Consider the following 19277-nt stretch of genomic DNA (forward strand, 5'->3'; position numbering starts at 1 on the left):
TACCAGTGTATGGACAACAGTGGTCAGACTATCCCGGTCCAGAAATGGCTGCAGCTGTCTCACCAGCCAAAGATGGTAAAAGGCACTCCTGGCCACTGAGGTCACCTGAGCCTCTAGCAACAAAGCTAGATCCAGGACCACCCCTAGACTACAGACCTGCTCCTTCAGAGGGAGTACGACCCCATCAAAAGCAGGCAACTGACCAATTATCCAAACTTGGGAACCACCAACCCACAGCGCCTCCATCTTGCTAGGATTCAGACTCAGTTTATTGGCCCTCATCCAGCCCACCACCAAGTCCAGGCAGCAGTCAAGGGCTTGCATGGCCTCTCCCGATTCAGATGTTACACAGAAATAGAGCTGGATATCATCAGCGTATTGCTGACACCTCACCCCAAATCTCCTGATGACCCCTCCCAAGGGCTTCATATAGATGTTAAACAGCATGGGGGACAAGATGGTACCCTGCGGCACCCCACAGCACAACTTCCAAGGGGCCGAAAGACAATCACCCGATGCTATTCTCTGAAAACAATCTTGGAGATAGGATTGGAACCACTGTAAAACAGTGCCTCCAATATCCATCTCACCAAGTCGGCACAGAAAGATACCATGGTCAATAGTATCAAAAGCTGCTGAGAGATCAAGACTAAGAGGGTCGCACTTCTCCTGCCCTTCTCCCGATAAAGGTCATCAGGGTGAGCAAGGCTGATTCAGTCCCATAACCAGGCCTGAACCCAGACTGGGATGGGTCAAGATAATGTGTTTCATCCAAGAGTACTTGCAATTGCTGTGCCGCAACCCTCTCAATCACCTTCCCTAAGAAGCAGGTATTTTCGACCGGTTGGTAATTGTCACAGACCAATGGGTCCAAGGTGGGCTTTTTCAGGAGTGGTCGGATCACTGCCTCTTTCAGGGTGGTTGGAACCACTCCCTCCCACAATGATGCACTGACCACACCCTGGATCCACTCAGTCAAACCTCCTTGGCAAGCTTTAATAAGCCAAGAAGGGCAAGGGTCGAGAGGACACGTTGCTGGCCGCATCATTGCAAGCACCTTGGCTACGTCATCAGGCCGCATCAACTGAAACCGTTCCCAAGAAGTTGCAGCAGACGTTGCACTGGACGCCTCATTGGGGACTACAGTAAATGTGGATGCGGCATCAAGACTGCTACGGAAGTGAGCAACTTTACCCTCAAAGTGCCTTGCAAACAATTCGCAGTGGGCCTCCAAAGGGTCTAAAATGCCATTTCCTGGAGATGATGTCAACAGACCCGACAATGCAGAAAAGCTCCACTTGACGGCTACTTGAGGATGCGATGGAGGCAGAGAAGTGGGCCTTCTTCGCCGCCCTCACCACCAAACAGTAGACACAGTTATGATGTTTTACTCGTACCCAATCAGCCTCACAGCACGTCTTTTGCCATTTGCGCTCTCACCATTGTCCAGGCTGTTTCACTGCCCTTAGCTCACTGGTGTACCAAGGTCCAAACCAGGCTCCACAGTGCCGGAGAAGGAGCTCGGGAGCAACCATGTCAAGAGTCTAACGCGCCTTGCTGTTCCACAGCGTGACAAGGGCTTCAACAGGGCCACCTGCTCTATCTACTGGGAACTCCCGCAGGGCATTCAGGAATCCACTGGATTCCATTAGTCTTCGGGGGCAGATCATCTTAATCTGTCCACTCCCCCTGCAGGGAAGGATTGGAGCCATAAGTCTAAACTTCACCAGGAAGTGGTCTGACCATGACAATGGGGTGACATCCACCACTCCTATGTCCAGACCACCCCTTTCTCCATCTGGAGCAAAAACCAAGTCAAGGGTGTTCCCTGACCAATGTGTGGGGCCAGTGACAACTTGAGACAGCCCTATGGTCATCATGGAGGCCATGAAGTCCCGAGCCGACCTAGAGGCAGCTTTGGACATTGAAATCACCCAGGACTATCATTCTGGGCTCCTCCAACACCACAGCCGAGACGGCCTCCGCCAGCTCGGTCAGAGAAGCTGCTGGGTAGCAGGGTGGACGGCATACCAGCAGCAACTCTAGTTTCTTGTCTCCTTGGTCCAACACCAGGTGCAGGCCCTCACAGCCAGCTCCAAGACAGAGTGGTTTCCTGTTGACAGAGATGGAAGTTCTGTAGACCACAGCAACTCCTCCCTCCCGTCCCTGCAACCTGTGCTGGTGTTGCACCGAGTATCCAGGTGGGCAAAGCTGGGTCAGATCAACTCCTCCCAGGTCTTGGTAATGCACACCAAATCGGCACCTTCATCCACAATCAAATCATGGGTGACTGTGGTCTTATTGTGTACCGATCTGGCGTTAAACAACAACACACACAGGTTAGTGGGCACATCAGATGAGCAACGAGGAACCCATCCATGACAGGAATGGCAGCAAGGAACAAGGCGCGGATAGCCGTAGAGAAAGAGCTAATTTAAGAACAGGAACATCAAACATTTCCACATGCAAGGCAGATGTGCTGCAAAGTGAGCCATGCCCCCCTCCTCCACAAAAATTAGAAATCGGGGAAGCTACCTTAGACTGAGTCAGACTATTGATCAATCTAGCTTGGTTTTGGCTTCACTGACTGGCAGCTGTTGTTCAAGATTTAAGCCAGAGACATTCCCAGTGCTTTCCAAAGACGCCAGGGATTGAACCCTGGACATTTTATGTCCAAAGCATGTACTCTACTACACCACTGAGCTACAGTGCTCCTTTTAAAAGGAAAGTAAGTTTCCGGTCCTTATGGTTTTGAAGAAAGAGCTGACTGAAACACCAGGCCAGATCATCAGTCTATTTAGCTCAGTATTGTAAATTGCTTTTTAGTTTCTCTTTTCTGAAAGAAAGCAACTTTAATACTAATAGTAATAATAAAATTGTCTACAGTGACTTGCAGGTCTTTCCCAACCATACCTGGGAGACAGCAAAGAACTGAACGCAAGCCACGTGCTCCACTGCTGAATTACAGCCCTTCCGTGGACCGGGCATGCAGGAAGGGTATGTGTGTGTGTTATCAGCCAGAACACTCTGGAATCCAGGGAAGCAGGAAAGGGGGAAAAGTGAGGTTCTCCCAAGCAAAAACAAAACAATTGCCATCTGCTGTGAGCAGGGGGTTGGACTCGATGGCCTACAAGGCCCCTTCCAACTCTATGATTCTATGATTCTTCCACCCTTCCTCAAAAAAAAAAAAAAAAAAAAAGGATTAAAAAAAGGCCAGAAGAACATCTTGCCCAGGCAAAAATCGTGGGTGAAGAGTACCTGCAGGCAGGGTGTGGGCAATGCACAGCTTCACAGCATAACCCGCCCTCCCGGAAGAGCCAGTTGGCCAAGAACCCTCATTATCAATTCCAAGGAGATCTTTTAAAATTCAGCAGAGCCTCTAGCACATGAGGGCTACAGAGCATCAGATACTTTTAAAAAAGGGCTTCTTAGGGTGAAGAGACACCCGGGGGGGGAGACACAATGCAGTCTGTATAAAACCAGAGACGTGGGTTCCCCTCATGTGATCGCTGTGCCCGTTAGCTTTGGGTCAAAGAAATTGCTCCAGGGTTAAGAGTTAAAAAATGAAGGTTGTTATCTTCCCGGGCAATGTGGGTCCCGGAAAGGAACTCCCCAAAACATTTGCTAAACTGCGTCAAAATCCCGAGAAAAACCAAATACTGGTCCCAGGCTTGATTCATAACATCTCTGGTGTAAAAAAAACCCACAGCAGGGGACTCTGCCAGAGACTGCAGTCGGGATGGATAAACCAATGGTCTGATTCAGGATAAGGTCTCAATGGTCTGATTCTGGAAAAGCCCTGACTAAAAAAGCCTTTCCCCTGTATTTCCTGATCTGGCAGGGAAATACCATCTGCAGCTGTTGAAAGGCACGTTCAAATCACTACGGCAAAACCTGCTGTGTACGCTCCAGGGTCAGAACGTAAGAGTAGGCTGGCTGGATCAGGCTGAAAGGTCTCTCTCAGGAGCAGAGAAACTGTGGCCCTGTAGTTGCTGCTCCTGGACTACATCGCCCATTGTGCCTGACTGCTGGGAGTCCATCATCATTTGAAGGGAGACAGGTTCCACCCACCTGTGATCTAAACAGAGGCATCTCTCACACCCAGTAGGGATTGCTGCTACGTAGAGCAGGGATGAAGGAACCCGCGGCCGTCCAGGTGTTGCTGGAGTCCACCTCGTATCAGCCCTGACCACCGGTCAGGCAGGCTGCAAGGGCTGATGGAGGCCAACAGACACCTGGAGGACCACTGAGGTTCCTCATCTCTGAATCCAGCACAACTTCCTGCTTTCAAACAGCCAGATGCCTCTGGAAAACATCCTCAGAAGCAAGGCACGCGAGGCAACAGCCTGTCCAGATATTCAGAGGTAGACTGCCTCTAACAGGGAAGCCCCATCTAGCCATCACGACTAGTCAGCCGTTAATCTACTTTGCAATTTGTTGATAATCCCTCTTTAAGGGCCATAAAGACCAGCGGCCCACCCCCACTTTGTCAAGTCCTCGCGCTCTTTTGTTTATCTGCTGGAGAAAATTAATATACCGGCCGTCATAACAATACCCGGGCATGCCGTGTAAATCGAGCTTCCCCAATCTGGTGCCCTCCAGATGGTGCTGGACGCCAGTTTCCAGCAGCCAGCATGGCCAGTGGTCAGGGGCGCTGATGGGAGTTGGGAAGGTGGATCTAAACCAAATGGGTCCTCCTCTCAGCCAAGCCTAGGAAGGTAATGAATTGCTGCAGGAAGCGGAGCGGTCCTTTCTTTCCCCAGCCTCCAACAGGCTAGTAAGAAAAACTTTTTGCAAGCTTTTGTGGGCTTATTTAAAAGGCTGAATTAACCTTTGCCAAGAATCTAACAGTGCAGTCTTATCTGTCTTGACTTGGAAGAAAATCCCCCATTGATGCTTGCTCCCTAAGTGTGTTTAGGGCTGTAAGCCTTAATGCTCCTTCTCGCTCTCGCTCTTGCTCTCTGCACCCGAGAAGAGAACAAGTTTTATCTGTAAGATTCTTGAAGCCACGATGGGCCAGTCGCTGTCTTTCAGCATGATCTCCCTCTCTCTCACGCACACCTTCCACGCACCGAGAGCCTTGGAGGAAAACGGGAGGGTTGCAAAACGTGAGGAATTAATACCCGTGTGTAGAGGTGCTATAAATACTGGCAATTTGCTTCCAGATGAGATCCAGAGACAGGCGGGGAATTGTGGCCAGCAGAATAGCGACAGCAGTGGAAAAAAGTGAAAGCAGCTGCTCTTTGGTTGGGGAAGGGCTGTAGTTCAGTGGTTAGAGCATTGCAGGAGACCTCCAGTTCAATCCCCAAGGGCGTCTCCAGGTAGAGCCAAGGAAGACTGAAACCCTGGAAAGCTGCTGCCAGCCAGCATAGGCAATACTGACTGCACATAAGGTGGCTTCCTCAGGTCCTTTCTCATCACCAGGCACTGAATTTGAACACATAACCAGCTTTTGGCCGGGGAGAATGCTAACAAGATGCTCCCAGCCGATTTGCCCTTGACAGGCTTTGTGCTTCCCACCTGGCAGGCTCACACTCCCCACCACGGATTCTCAATCAATCCGATTTGAGTAACGGCACTGAACTTCCCGGACTCTTGCGCGACACGTGAGCATGCCCCAATGCTGGAAGAGGGTGCGGACGGACGCTGTGGCCCTTATGATGGAGCTGGACTCCAGCTTCCAGCACAGCCAGTGATAGGGACGATGGGAGTCCGGCAACACCTGGAGGACCACAGAGGTTCTCCATCCCTAGCAGAAATCCCTACTGTACAAGAGATGGAGGAATGCCTCTGTTCAGAAGAGGCATTCCCTCCAGACAGAAGGGAATGCCTCTTTGAGCAGGGAAGGGGGAACGTCTGGCCCTCAAGATATCACTGGACTCCAGCTTGCTGCAGCCCCAGGAGCGGTCAGGGATGCCAGGAGGTGGGTGTCCAGGAATGCCTGAAGGCAAGAGACCTTCCCCTTTCCCGAACTGGGCAGCCAGAGGAAACACAAGCCCAACCCCATGCTTGTCAAGAAGTGCTATGGGCTACCTACCTCTTTGAGGTGCTCATGTCCACTGGCTCGTCTCCCGTCTGCACCTCCACTTTGATCGTGGCTTTCATTTCCCCTCCTTTTAATAATCCCTGGACTCTCCCAGACACAGGGTCAGTCTTTATCTTAAGGTCCCCCCCTTCCGCGTTGCCCTCAGGGCACCCCAAGAGCCCCTTGTCCAGCTTCATCTTTTTGCAGTCCACGTCGTTTTGGGTGATCTCCCGTTCGAGGGCTCGCTTCTGACTTCGCGTCCTGCAAGCTTCTTCTGTCATTATGGTACTCTGGGGAGGGGAAGGTCACACAAGGGGAGAGGAAAGGAAAAGGAGGCAAGTTAGCCAGGGACGACGGACCAGAGGACTATAGTATTTTTCAGTTTTTTAAAAACAACAACAGTCTGTGCCAGCTACTCAACAGGGCCATGCTCAGTGCAAAAGGAGGTGCTCAGCTATGTCTCTGAGAGCGCTCAACTCCTAACTCTATGCCCATCAGAGAAAATGGAAGGATGCAAAATCAAAACACTCAGGGGAAAAAGCCAAATAATCTCACTGCAGGAAGACTTGCAGGCTTCCCCAACTCACCCACAAAAAAAGCTTAATTTTGCCTCCCCCCTTCCTTAAAAATTCTCCCTAACTTCTCCAAGCCACCTGCTTCTGTGGGCTGAGAGCTTTTGAGTTCCTCTTGACATATCCTGAGGTTTGAAAAAGCGCACATATATATATATATATATATGAGAGAGCAGAGAGTGTGTGGATTTCCCCCTTCCCACATCTCTTTACTGCTAAAGAGATTAGAGGCTTCAGGCCGGCACTGAACATAAAAGCACCCAAGATAATTTCTTAATGAAGAAGGTCTGTGGAGGAACTATCCCCACCTCACACCCTGACTTGGACGCTCAACTCATTTGGAAGCACATGGAAGTAGTTTGGGGGCTTTTTAAAGAAGTTTTTTTTTGGGGGGGGGGTGTTAGGGTTGCATTTTTTGCCCAGGCTCCTGCCAACTACACCTGCAAGACACACGCACACACCCCTCTCTCTCTTTCTGATTTGGGGTTGACGGTGCAGGGGTGGGGTGGGAGGGAAGAGTGCAAAGAGCTGAGTCAGTGTGTGATCCCATGACATCACTGGGTCCACACATGACCCTTTTCCCAGGATTCAGTCGGAGAGACAAAGCACTTTCCAGAAAACCGGTCTGAACTGGTTCCAGACAACAAGCTAAAGCGTTGTTAACCCTCACGGAGACGACAGCGCGCCGGGTACAGGGCTGCATCCGCCTTGCAGAAACAGGCCCCAGATGGGCATTCCAGAACACGCAAGTCCCCAGGAATAACTGTGTGTGCGCGCGGGGTGGGGAGACCACCCTGTTGCATTCTTAAAGGGGCAGCGTGCAAGACCAGGCAGTCGGGGTCGTCCCTTCCCCAGAAGAAGAGGAAAAGGAAGACATGCCTAGGACTACGACGATGACAATGAGTCCAGCGCAGGAATTACGGGGGGGGGGGGAGTTGGCAAAGGCAATGCAACTTTTCTCTGTTGCAGCTTGGAGAGGAAGGCAAACTTCTGAGGATGCAAAAGGGATCTCAAAATGTGCAGGAAGAAAAACCTCCCCTCCCTCTAAGCATTAAAAAAAAAAAGGCAGGCAAGAGCTCTACAAAAAGGCCCCTACGCCCCAGCTTTAAGAACAATATTTTTTTTTTATAATGCACCAGGTTCGTTCTGTAATCTTCCTTAAAGGGTTTTTTTCTTTTAAATGCACCCATCCACAGCAAGGCCAGCGGCTCATCAAGAAGCCAATAAGACTGCAGTTTGGGAATCTGCCAGCTTGAAGATAAAAGAGGCGAACCGTTTCTCAGCATGGTTGCTTTGAAACCATGAGATCCAGGAAGCTGCTCCTTCGTTTGAGGAAAAAGCCCAAAGACTCTGGTGTTTTTCTAACAATTATCCACAAGAAGTGGAGGGGGGGCAGGAGAGGGAGAGAATCTGAGGTGCATTTCACCCCACCACTGCCTGAACAATCCTCAGAAGAGGCAGGTTCCCCATGCCTGCATTTGGAAAACGGAGGAATGCCTCTTCTTAGAGGAGTCATACCTCACAAGAAATGCCCCAGAGCAGGGGAAGCTGTGGCCCTCCAGATATTGCTGGATTCTCAACTCCCATCATTCCTGATTGTTGCCTGTGCTGGCTGGGATCTCCACTGCTGGCCTGCACTGACAGGCCGTGGCTCTGCAGGGTTCTAGACAGGGAGTTTCTTCACAGCACCACCAGCAGATGCCGTTGGGGATTGAACCTGGGACCTTCTGCACGCAAAGCGGATGCTCTGCCATCGAGCTCTGGGCCTTTCCTTAAAAACAAAGCAAGATCCCAGTCCTCATGGCTCTGAATAAAGAGATGGCTTAAATAGGAAGGCTACTTTATGCCAAGTCAAACATCTGCCTCAGTTTGCCTGCCTCCACTGACTGACAGCAACTCTCTGGGGAGAAGGACCAGAGCTCAGCTGTAGAGCAGTTGCCTTGCTTGTAGAAGGCTCCAGGTTCAAACCCTGGCAGAGAAACCCTGAACAACTGTTGCCAGTCCGTGTGGGCAATACTGAGCTAGATGGACCAAGGGTCTGACTCAGTATAAGGCGGCTTCGTCTGCCCCAGGGTTTCAGGCAGGCAGTCTTTCCCCAAGAGCCACCTGGGAATGCCAGGGTTTGAATTTGGGACGTTCTGTGTGTGAAGGGTTTGAATCTGCCACTGAACTATGTCCCTAACCCTTTGTGCTTGAAGATCTGGAGGAAGAGGAGCCCACAGTGTGTTTATGTGCACGGAAAAGGCGGGTGGGTGGACGGCGCCTCGTGCAAGCAGATCCCAACGGAATTTACGTGTGTGCAAGTCAAGGGGGAGGGAGGAGAAGTGCACCTGCCATGAAGCTCAACATGATCCTTCCTAGGGGGTAAGGAAGGATCAACACCGAGCCAGTTCACCCTAGACCAGCCTTTCCCAAGTTTTGGGGCCCAGATGCTGCTGAACTACAATTCCCATCAGCCCCAGCCGGCATTGCCAATGGTCAGGAATTGTAAGCCAGCAACTTCTGGGGACCCAAAGGTTGGGACAGGCAGCTCTAGACTCTTGCTTAGATACAGTGAATAGCTCAGTTGACAAATCCTCCAGGAAGGAAGCACCTTTGAATGATTCAAGGTGAAACTGACCAGATTTCCTTGCTATGGATAAACTTTCAAGCCTTAGCTTCAAGGTGAAACTGACTAGCCTATCTCTTTGCTTTGCTAGGGTGAAATTGACAAGCCTATCAGTTTAACTGCTTTGCATTAAAGGGAACTTACTTTCTCCCAGGGCTGGGGAAGGAAGAATCCAATATGATTCAGAGGAGGAGAAGGAGGGGAGTGGGTAGGTGACAGGTAGGCACCCTTTAAAGCCTCTGTTGAAGCTGCCCCTGCTATCTACAAGTGGCTGTAGGAACCTATCCCTATTCTTTCCATGTTATTCCTACGTCTGGTACTAAAGTACTAAAGAAATAATGTCCAGGAACACATCTACTTTGTTAACTGAGGTATTTACTACTTATATCAGCCAAGGAGCCTAGGTGCAGATACAGTGGTTACTCCTGGGGATGGGGCTAAGGAGAAAAAGAAAGCCCCACGACTTTTGCAAATCTTCTCAGCCTAATTACCTGGAGGAATTCTCAACTCGCCCCACGCAACCAGGAGGATTTATCCAACTAAATCACAAGTCCCAGGGTATGGTCTGAAGGCACATGAGGCCACCACCTTGCTGAAGCTAAGTAGGTCTGGGTCTGTTCACTGCCTGGATGTGAGACCACCAGGGAACCACACGCATACTGCCTTGGGTTCCTTGATGAAGAAAGGTGGGGCATACATGTAATAAAATAAAGAAATCTTACTCAAGAGTAACCCCACTGAAATTAATGAACCTACGTTAGTCATGTCTATTAATTTCAATGGGTCTACTCTGAGTAAGACTAGCATTGCATACCACTCAGGGTGTTAAAAGCACTGTTTCTTAAAAAACATTATTTAAAAATACAACCTTCCTGACTTTCAAGACAGCGGGGAAAGGGATGCCCTTTTCAAAGCCCACTTTCTTTCGCCTCCCAGAAGACAGCGGTGGCAAGCTGGCTTTCTGAAGCCCCAGAAACGCATTTTACCCCCAACTGTCTCCCTTTAAAGAAAAGAAGACAAACCTGGTATAATTCAGGCAGTGTCTTTTCCAACATGGGATGCCTTGTGACAGAATTCTATCACATATTGACAGCAATCACCTCTTGCTTGGAAGACAAACAGAAAAAGCAGCCTGCGGGACAATTATACCACTTTCTTTCGCCACTGTAGGGAAAGATATAGGAAGAAGAAAAAAGTAGAAGTGAGTTTGAGCTTAAGAACATCAGAAGCAGAATCTGGCCAAAGGGAGCCCATCTAAGTCCAGCATCCTGTCCGACCAGATGCCTCATTTGGGGAGCCTGCAAACAGGACCCGAGCGCAACAACAGCAACTCTCCCCACTTACAAGGCAGCTGGACAGCCCTCTGTCGGGAATGCTTTGGTTTGGATCCCTGCATTGCGCAGGGGGTTGGACTGGATGGCCTTATAGACCCCTTCCAACTCTACTATTCTATGATTCTATGAAGTCCCAGCTACTGGTAGTCAGGGGAATTTACTGTCTCTGACAGTGGAAGTAGAGCATTGTGGCTAGTAGCCATCTGAAAGGAATCGGCATCAGAACAAATTACACCGGCCGCCTGACTAAAGGGAAATCGAACTTGATCGCATGAGTTTCAGTCAGTCAGTTAATTCTGGATACACAGGGATCAGGGAAGGGCCGTGGCTCTGTGGCAGAGCCCTTGCTTGGCATGCAGAAGGCCCCAGGTTCAATCCCCAATAGCACCTCCAGCTAGGAATGTCCCCTGAGTCTGAAACCGTGGAGAGCTGCTGCTAGCCAGTGCAGGCAGTATTGAGCTAGATGAGTCACTGGTCTGACTTCGTTGAAGGCAGTTTCCGGTGTTCCTGGGCAGGCCAAAAAGCCAGCTGGAATATTTTGGCCCCTGATGACACAGACACCCAGAGAAGAGTATTTACTGGCAGAGGGCACACCCATCACCATATGGACAGACGACACCTACACAGGAGCAGGCATTCCTAGGGACTTGCAACCTTTCCAGAAAGCACACCCCTCCCCCCACAAGCAGTTGCAAGCCTGTACTGCTGGAGTGGGAGGGGAAAAGGTTGTCCCACAGCCGAGGGGCGACCACTGTTAAAAGTTCACACGAGCGAACCGGCCAAGCCTCTTCGCTCCGTGATTGGTGGAATAGGATGCACGATCTGATATGACAAGTTGGCATGGAGCGTATTGCCTCTGTGGATTGGCCAAGGGGATGTGGCCCTTGGGCTGAAAGGGATTCCTTAGACTTGCAGTGTTCTTCAGCTTTGGCGCCCCAGATGATGGTGGACTACAACTCCCATGATCCCTTGACCAATGGCTAAGCTGGCTGGGGACTATGGGAGTTGTAGTCCAAGAGCACCCAAGGTTGCATGACAGTGCCTTAGAATACTGGGGTGACATTACAACCGTGTTGAGTTATGAGAGAGACTGTGGTGCCGTGGTTGCGCTAGGTGGGATCTGGGTTCGAGTCCCCATTCAGTTCACAGGATGCCCCAGCCTAAGTTGCCTCAATGTCATCCTAACAACAAAGGAAGGGCTATACCAATCACCCTGAGCTCTTTTCGGGGAGGCAGAGGTGAGACAAACTAAACTAGAAAACAAAAGTCAGAAAGCCAGTCTACTTAAAGAGTAGAATGCCAGCTCCTTTCGGACAAGGATCAGGGCCTAAGGAACTACACGTAAGTCAAACTCTATATCTAATTGTTGTAAACCGCCCAGAGAGCTTCGGCTATGGGGCGGTATACAAACATAATAACAATAACAATAACAATAACAATAACAATAACAATAACAACAACAACAACAACAACAACAACAACAACAACAACAACAACAATAATATCTTAAGGAAATGCGCCTCCCGAGAGATTGCAGGAGAGGCGAAAAATAATCCCGAGTACACACACAAAAACCAGTGCCAGGAAGCCATGGAGGCAATGCTGTCACTGGCTACTAGCCACGATGGCTATGTTCTGCCTCCGCTACCTGGACGCCAGTCGCTGCGAATCTCAAGCAGAGAGAGTTGATGTGGTGCGCAGGTCCTGCTTGTGGGCCACCCACTGGGGGTACCTGGCTGCTCAGGATGAGAACAGGATACTGGATGATATGGGCCCCCTTTGACCCGATCCAGCACTGCAGGGCTCTTCTGATGGTAGCAAGCGGGGCAGGGGGTGGGGAGAAGGAGAAAGGAACAGCTCAAGCACTCAGTTTCATTTACAAACTGCCAAGACCGGGAGCACAGCCATGAGTAAAATAAAACCTCCTTCTGTCCTGATCTGCTCTTATGCCATGGTCCAGAACAGCCTTTCCCAACCTTTGGGTTGCCAGATATTGCCAGACTACAGTTACCATCGTTCCTGAGCATTGGCCATGCTGGCTGCAGGGGCTGATGGGAGTTGGAGTCCAGCAACAGCTGGGAAACCAAAGGCTGGCCCAGAAAACTCTTCTTAATCCTTATAAACCCATCCATCCTCTCTTTATCCTATAACTGTGGGCATATTGAAATATTTTTTAAGAACAAAAATAAAATAAAAGGAAGATCTCCCTATTCCCTCCCCAAAAGAAGGTTGATATCTTTGCTTGTACCCAAATAATGGTGTTGTCCTGAATTAATCCAATTTAGCCTTTTTTAAAAGAAAAACTTCTCTCCTTTACCAAATAGGTCCTTTAAAAAAAAATCCTCCCTATATTTCTGAGAACTAGTTGTAAAAATCAGACATTGCTTTTCAGAATTGTGTTAGACTTTAGTCCTACTCAGAGTAGACCCACTGAAACTTATGGGGGATTACTCGCTATTACGCATTCATTTCAACGGGTTGCATCCAACTAAACTCTACTCAGAGTAGACCCACTAAGTTACCTTAGTTGTGTCCTTTAATTTCAATGGGTCTACTCAGACTAAGTGTAACACCAGCTACAACCCTGACTTGGCTGCATATCATCGTATCATTTACTTATTTTTAAAAAGGGAAGCTTATTCCATCAACCTGAACAAGTTTTATATATGTATTTATCAAATTAAATAAAATACTGAGAGTGCACTAGAAAAGACTAGATATCTTTGAATGGGGAGTTGTATTTTGGAGATTTAAAATGGGGCTGGGGAAACCAAGCCTTTATTAAAATAAAAATACACACACAACTTCAGAGACGTTGGCTGTGAGGCTTTGGGCTGCAGCACACAAAGGGTTAAGCCCTGCCATCTTCATGCCATTCACTGACATGTCCATTAAGGGTGTTACATAACAAAATGGCAGACCTTAACCCTTCGTGTGCCACACTCCCCCTTCATTGTCAGCCACACTGAGTTCAACACAGCATTAAGTAATAATATTTTTTTTAAAAAAACCAAACTTTTTCTCTTTGGGTACTTGCGGGTGGGTGGGGAGAGGACGCTGTGGTTTCAGAAACCCTCCCCTGCTTGCAAAGAAAAAAAAAAGGGGGGGGGGTTAAATTAACACCTTTTGGGTGGGGGGGTTAGTTTAACACGAATTAATTTAAAAGCTACAGAGACGGGGGGGGGAACTTCTGAGATGTGCTGGTGTGCAGTATGTTTAATACTAGGGAAAAAATCTGTTTGTTTGTTTTTAATGGGGGGCAGTGTGCACCTATCCCCATCTGCAGCTCTCCAGATGTTTCTCAGCTTCCAGAAGACCAAGTATGGCCCAATAGTCCTCTCTCTGTCTGTGTGTGTGTGTGAGAGAGAGATGATAGGAGTTGCAGCTCAAGAAAATTTGGGGAGCAGGGCACAGATCCTTGCCCTCTGTGGATGGAAAGCGCATTATGTTCTCACACACACACACACAGATCTCGAAAGTCTACCTGGTGCAAGGAGTGAAGCTCTTCCTGCCAACAGCTTCTCCTAGACGAGAGTAAAAAAAAACCCCATCGCTTATACACACACGCCTCAGCCATTCAAACCACAAACCACAACCCCAAACTTGCGCCTGGTTCTGTATATCTTGGTCTCACTCAAATGCGACTAGAACGTCCATCTCAGCCGCCCGTCCTGCAAGCTAGTTTAAGAGCCTGCTTTTCAAATATTAGGCACTGGATACAGCAACTGATGGCAGCGCTTTGGGATGCTGCCTTTTCTTCACAGGTAGGAGTGCTGTATCTCAACAGGCGCATGTCCAACCTCTATGCTAGAAAACCAGTTTTCCACCTGTTGACTTTCTGCAGCTATTAATGACAGGGCAAGCCCTCCCCCTTACAGCCAGCCGGTTTTCCATGTGTTTCTACAGAGTTAGGGCCTCTTGCAGCTGCAAATCAGTTGGAGAAGAGAACCTCTGAGTACGTGCAGAGAGCCACCCCCATTTTAATACTGACCAGTCACAGCTGGGTTGCTCCTCCAATCCCAACTGTGCACCTACGTTTTATGGGTTCAGTCCTACTGGGTCATGAGATGCAACTTTTCAGGGTGCAGCATGAATTGTGACCGTCTTGCTGCAATGCCTAAACTCAAGTTGCTTCATTTGCCAAGGCGAAAAGAGCGTGTGTGCGCAATGCTGTAGCATGCAGAACCAGTCTGAGCTCACTCCGGAATTACACAGGTGGGCCTCTATTCCCACCCCAGATTTTTCAACACACAAACTATAGGCCTGTCTCATCAAAACATGTAGATGACCACAGTAGCCAGCTGGATGCCTCTGGGAAGCCTACAAGGAGCAGACAAGGATCCCTCCCCAGCTACTGGTGTTGAGGCTGCCTCAAAAACTCAGAGGCAGTAGAACGCCTCCCTCATCTGCCATGCATTTGCCTAGCACCTCCCACTGATCACCACAGTCCAAGGCAGTGAACTGGGCTGCGCTCTTAACTAAACTTCCCTAAAGGCTGTACTCAGTGAGTTACTGCCAGACCCTCCACATGCCCCCCAAGCAGAGGCGGGGGGCCTCCAGGTTCCTCTGCCCGGCCTTTGGGGCTCTTCCTGCTTGACACCCTCCTCGAGTGCTTTTGTCAGGCTGGAAGTGTCCTTGAGCTGCGACACAGCCTCTCTCGCATGGTCCTTCTTACAGCAGGGGTGGGGCTACTTGTGACCCTCCATGGCACTGCTGAGCTCAATGACTGCCCTTGTCTCTGACCACTGGCTACACGGGGTGCCCGGGGCGATGTCTGGAGCACAGGCTTCTTCATCCCTGATCTAAGCAGAAGCATCAGCCGCTCTCAGGAGGGAGAGCCTCTTCTAAATAGAGGCATTTTTTCCTTCCATCCTTTGCATGCAGGAGGGAATGCCTCTTCTTAGATCAGCGATGGGGAAATCTATCGCTGGACTCCCATCTTGCTTCATCATCCCTGACTCTTGGCCATGCTGGGGCTGCTGGGAGCTGAACATCCATGACTGGGGATTGGACACAAAGCCCTAAGAGGAGAGATGGAAAGAACTGGGCATGTTTAGCCTTGAGAGAAGACTGAGGAAAGATAAGATAGCACTCTCCAAGCACTAGAAAGGTTGTCACATCAAGGAGGGCCAGGATCTCTTCTCAATCGTCCCAGAGTGCAGGACACGGAAAAATGGGCTCCAGTTGCAGGAAGCCAGATTTCAGCTAACATCAGGAAAAACGTCCTAACTTTTAGAGCAGTACAAGGATGGAACCAATGACCTTGGGAGGTGGTGGGCTCTCCAACCCTGGAGGCATTCAAAAGGCAGCTGGACAGCCACCTGTCAGAGATGCTTTAACTTGGATTCCTGCATCGAGCAAGGGGTTGGACTTGATGGCCTCAGAGACCCCTTCTAACTCGACTCTTCTATGATTCTGTGGCATCTAGAGGGGTGCAGGTTAGCTATCCCTGTACTAGAGGGACTGTCCAAAAGACCACACTTGAGTGAGCGCTTTCTCAGAAGCACGGAAAGCCTCAGCTGCCGTCTTGGGCTCGACGCCTGGGGTTCAAAGTAGATCACGGAATTTAAAAGTGGGCTACTTTTTGTTCCCTTTTGATGAGTCCTGCTGTGAACAGCACTATGCAAAGAGGGATGGGACACTCAAAAAAACCTCTTTGCCAACCTGGCACCCTTCAAGAGTTTTGACCTACAGCTCCGTACTCTGAAACAGTTGGAGAGCACCAAGCTGACACGTCTAAAGCCGCCTTCCCCATCCTAGCCCCCCTCCCAAGATGCTGTTGGACCCCCAACGTACAACACAGGGAAGCTGCCTTATGCAAAGTCAGGCCACGCTGGCCCATCTGGCTCTCCACGCTGACTGGCAGCAGTTTCAGGCAGGGGACATTCCCAGCCGCGCCTGAAGACGCCAGGGACTGAACCTTCTGCATGCAAAGCAGATGCTCTGCCACTGAACGACGGCCCTGCGCTGCGCTCCTACGCCGATGGGCGTTGGAGCCCAGCCACATCTAAAAAGGCGTGGCTATTCAGTGGGCAGGGAGGGGCTAAGAGCAGCCTTGCTGGATCGCACAAAAAAGGCCCGTCTGTTATTATTAACTGGGTTCCTTAATGACCCTTCACAGCAATTTTGGGTTGCAACGATATAAAAGACACAAGATCAATTTACAGGGTGGCTCAGAGGCCAGGGTAGAGAGAGCACCTTCCACAAACCACGTCATGGAGGTGCCAAGCACATCTCTGTGGGAAGGGAACTTCGCAGCTTAGAGGGGGGGCCACAGAGAATGCCCTCTCCCAGGTCACCACCTGCCCCCCCCCCGATTTTCAAGTACAGTGGCATGACCAACAGAGCCCCCTCCGTCAAGAGGAGCTGTAGGGAAAGAGGCGGCCTTTAAGATACTCGCGACGACGGACATTACTCCCTCCACTGTTGGAGGCAGTAAATGGCTCTGAATGGCAGCTGCTGGGAATCACAAGTGGGGAGAGTTGCTGTGTGCTTGCGGGATTCCCTTTTGGGGCATCCGGAGAGGCGCTCTGAGTACAGGACTACATGGTCTGCAGCATCCAGAAGGCTGATTCTTATGTTTGGTGTTAAGGTGTTGGACCTGGGAGACCAGGGTTCGAATCCCCACACAGCCATGAAGCTCACTGGGTGTCCTTGGGTCAGTCACGCCTCTCAGCCTCATGAAAACCCTCTTCATAGCATCGCCATAAGTCGGAACCGACTTGAAGGCAGTACATTTACATTTAAACATTTTTTTGGAAATTAACAACCTTGCAGTTTGCCCTCCAGAAGTCTCAAAAAATGGGAGGATCCAAGCTTAGCTGCTAGGGCTAATTCTTTCCCACTTTTTGCAAAGCACCTGGCCACACTGCACACACCTAGCAAGGCTCCTTTTAAAAAAAAACCTCACTCCAAATCATCAAGGGTTGCACCCAAGTAAATTCTACTCAGAGCCGACCCATAAAAGGTGGTCATATGCATCCATTTCAGTGAAATGTGGTGTTGGAGGAGAGCTTTGCGCATACCATGGACTGCGAAAAAGACAAATGATTGGGTGTTAGAGCAAATTAAACCAGAACTGTCACTAGAAGCTAAAATGATGAAACTGAGGTTATCATACTTTGGACACATCATGAGAAGACCTGATTCACTAGCAAAGACAATAATGCCGGGAAAAACAGAAGGGAGTAGAAAAAGAGGAAGGCCAAATAAGAGATGGACTGATTCCATCAAGGAAGCCACAGACCTGAACTTACAAGATCAGGACAGGGTGGTTCTTGGAGGTCGCTGATTCACAGGGTTGCCATAAGTCATAATCGACTTGAAGGCACATAACAACAACCTCTGAGTAGGGCTAACATTGGACAAAACATTCTATTCATGCAGGGAAAGGAGCTCTTACCTGTCCCAGCCGTTCATGGGTTCCAACGGAAGGTCTGCTCTGTTCTTCTGATGGATTTTTCTGTGGGGGACCCCGACAGCAGGAAACCTAGAAGGAAGTCAAAATAAGAGATGCTCCAGGTTATACTCGGGGGGAATTTTCAACACCCTGGTGGGATTTGCAGAGATTTATAGAAAAAGTTTGGAGTTTAAGAACACAACATGATCCCGGCTGCATCAAGCCAAAGGGGGCCGGCGCATCTAGTCCAACATCTCACAGCGGCCCCAATGAGAAACCCACAAGCTTGGCCTGAGCGCAACCACAACCCTCCCCACTTGTGATTCCTCAGCACCTCAGAGTTTGTTTCACTTGACTTCCAAACTTGCAATGAATCTGTTGCAAATTCGGAGAGCCAACGCTGCAGAGACTGTTCTTTTTTTGATGAAGATGGGAAGGGCAGACTCCTTCTCTGAGACGCAGGAAGCGGCTGCCAGTCAGAGTATGGCAGCCTTCTCCCGCCTGACATCCTTCAGAATCACAAGTCCCCACCATCCCTGACCATTGGCCATGCTGGCCACCAAGAATCGTGACTCTAACAACCTCAGGGAGGCACTAAGATAGGGAAGGCTGGAGGAGACAGATCAGGGATAGCGAAAACCTTCGGCCCCACAAGATGTTTGTTGGACTCCAACTCCTGTCAGCCCAAGCGAGCGAAGACAGTACTGGGCTAGATGGACTAGTGGTCTGAGTCAGAATGGAGCAGCTCCCTGTGTTTATATGAAACTTTTATTTACGGGGTGGACCACAGCTCAGTGAGAGCATCTGCCGGCCAGTGTTACTAATAGCAAGCTAGATTACTGTCCTTCAACCTTGGGTCCCCAGACGTCGTTGGACTACAACTCCCATCATCCGCTGCCAGCTTAGCCAACGGTCAGAGATGATGGGAGTTGTAGTTCCGCAACCTCTGGGGACCCAAGGTTGAAGAACAATGATCTAGCTAGATGAATCGTGGTCTGTTTCAGGATAAAGCAACTTCCTATCTTCCCAGCAGCCAGCATGGCCAACGGTCAAGGGCGACGATGATGATGGCAGTTGGGAGTCCGGCAGCGTCTGCAGGGCCACAGACGTTCCCCAAACCCTGTCCAATGTAGATGGATATGAATGGCCCCGGGGTCTGTCGTACAGAGGGTGCCTAACCAAGGCACATAAACCATGTTTGTTTAAACCACTGTTCTTCCACCTTGGGTCCCCAGATGCTGTTTGACTACAACTCCCATCATTCTTGGCCATTGGCTAAGCTGGTTCGGGCTGACGGGAGTTAGTTCAATGTCATCTGGGGACCCGAGGTTTAAACAAT

At 49.8% G+C, this 19277-nt stretch overlaps 1 protein-coding gene across 9 annotated transcripts in view; it reads right to left on the reverse strand.

Moving 5' to 3' along the window:
* GATAD2A (GATA zinc finger domain containing 2A) overlaps positions 1 to 19277 on the reverse strand; it is a 91553-nt gene that overhangs the window by 30540 nt on the left and 41736 nt on the right. For 4 of the 9 annotated variants that reach the window (XM_061601707.1, XM_061601704.1, XM_061601708.1 and 1 more), the window contains exons 2-4: positions 17942 to 18028; positions 10228 to 10369; positions 6038 to 6315 (exon numbers count right to left, since the gene is read on the reverse strand). In XM_061601707.1, coding sequence (XP_061457691.1) covers positions 6038 to 6315; positions 10228 to 10260 — 311 coding nt within the window. In that variant the 5' untranslated portion in view covers positions 10261 to 10369; positions 17942 to 18028. Of the gene's footprint in view, positions 1 to 6037; positions 6316 to 10227; positions 10370 to 12187; positions 12348 to 17941; positions 18029 to 19277 lie in introns of those variants that run through there. The other 5 variants (XM_061601703.1, XM_061601709.1, XM_061601701.1 and 2 more) reach the window with 2 other exon arrangements.

Source organism: Rhineura floridana, chromosome 18, assembly GCF_030035675.1.
Source record: "Rhineura floridana isolate rRhiFlo1 chromosome 18, rRhiFlo1.hap2, whole genome shotgun sequence".
NCBI lineage: Eukaryota > Metazoa > Chordata > Lepidosauria > Squamata > Rhineuridae > Rhineura > Rhineura floridana.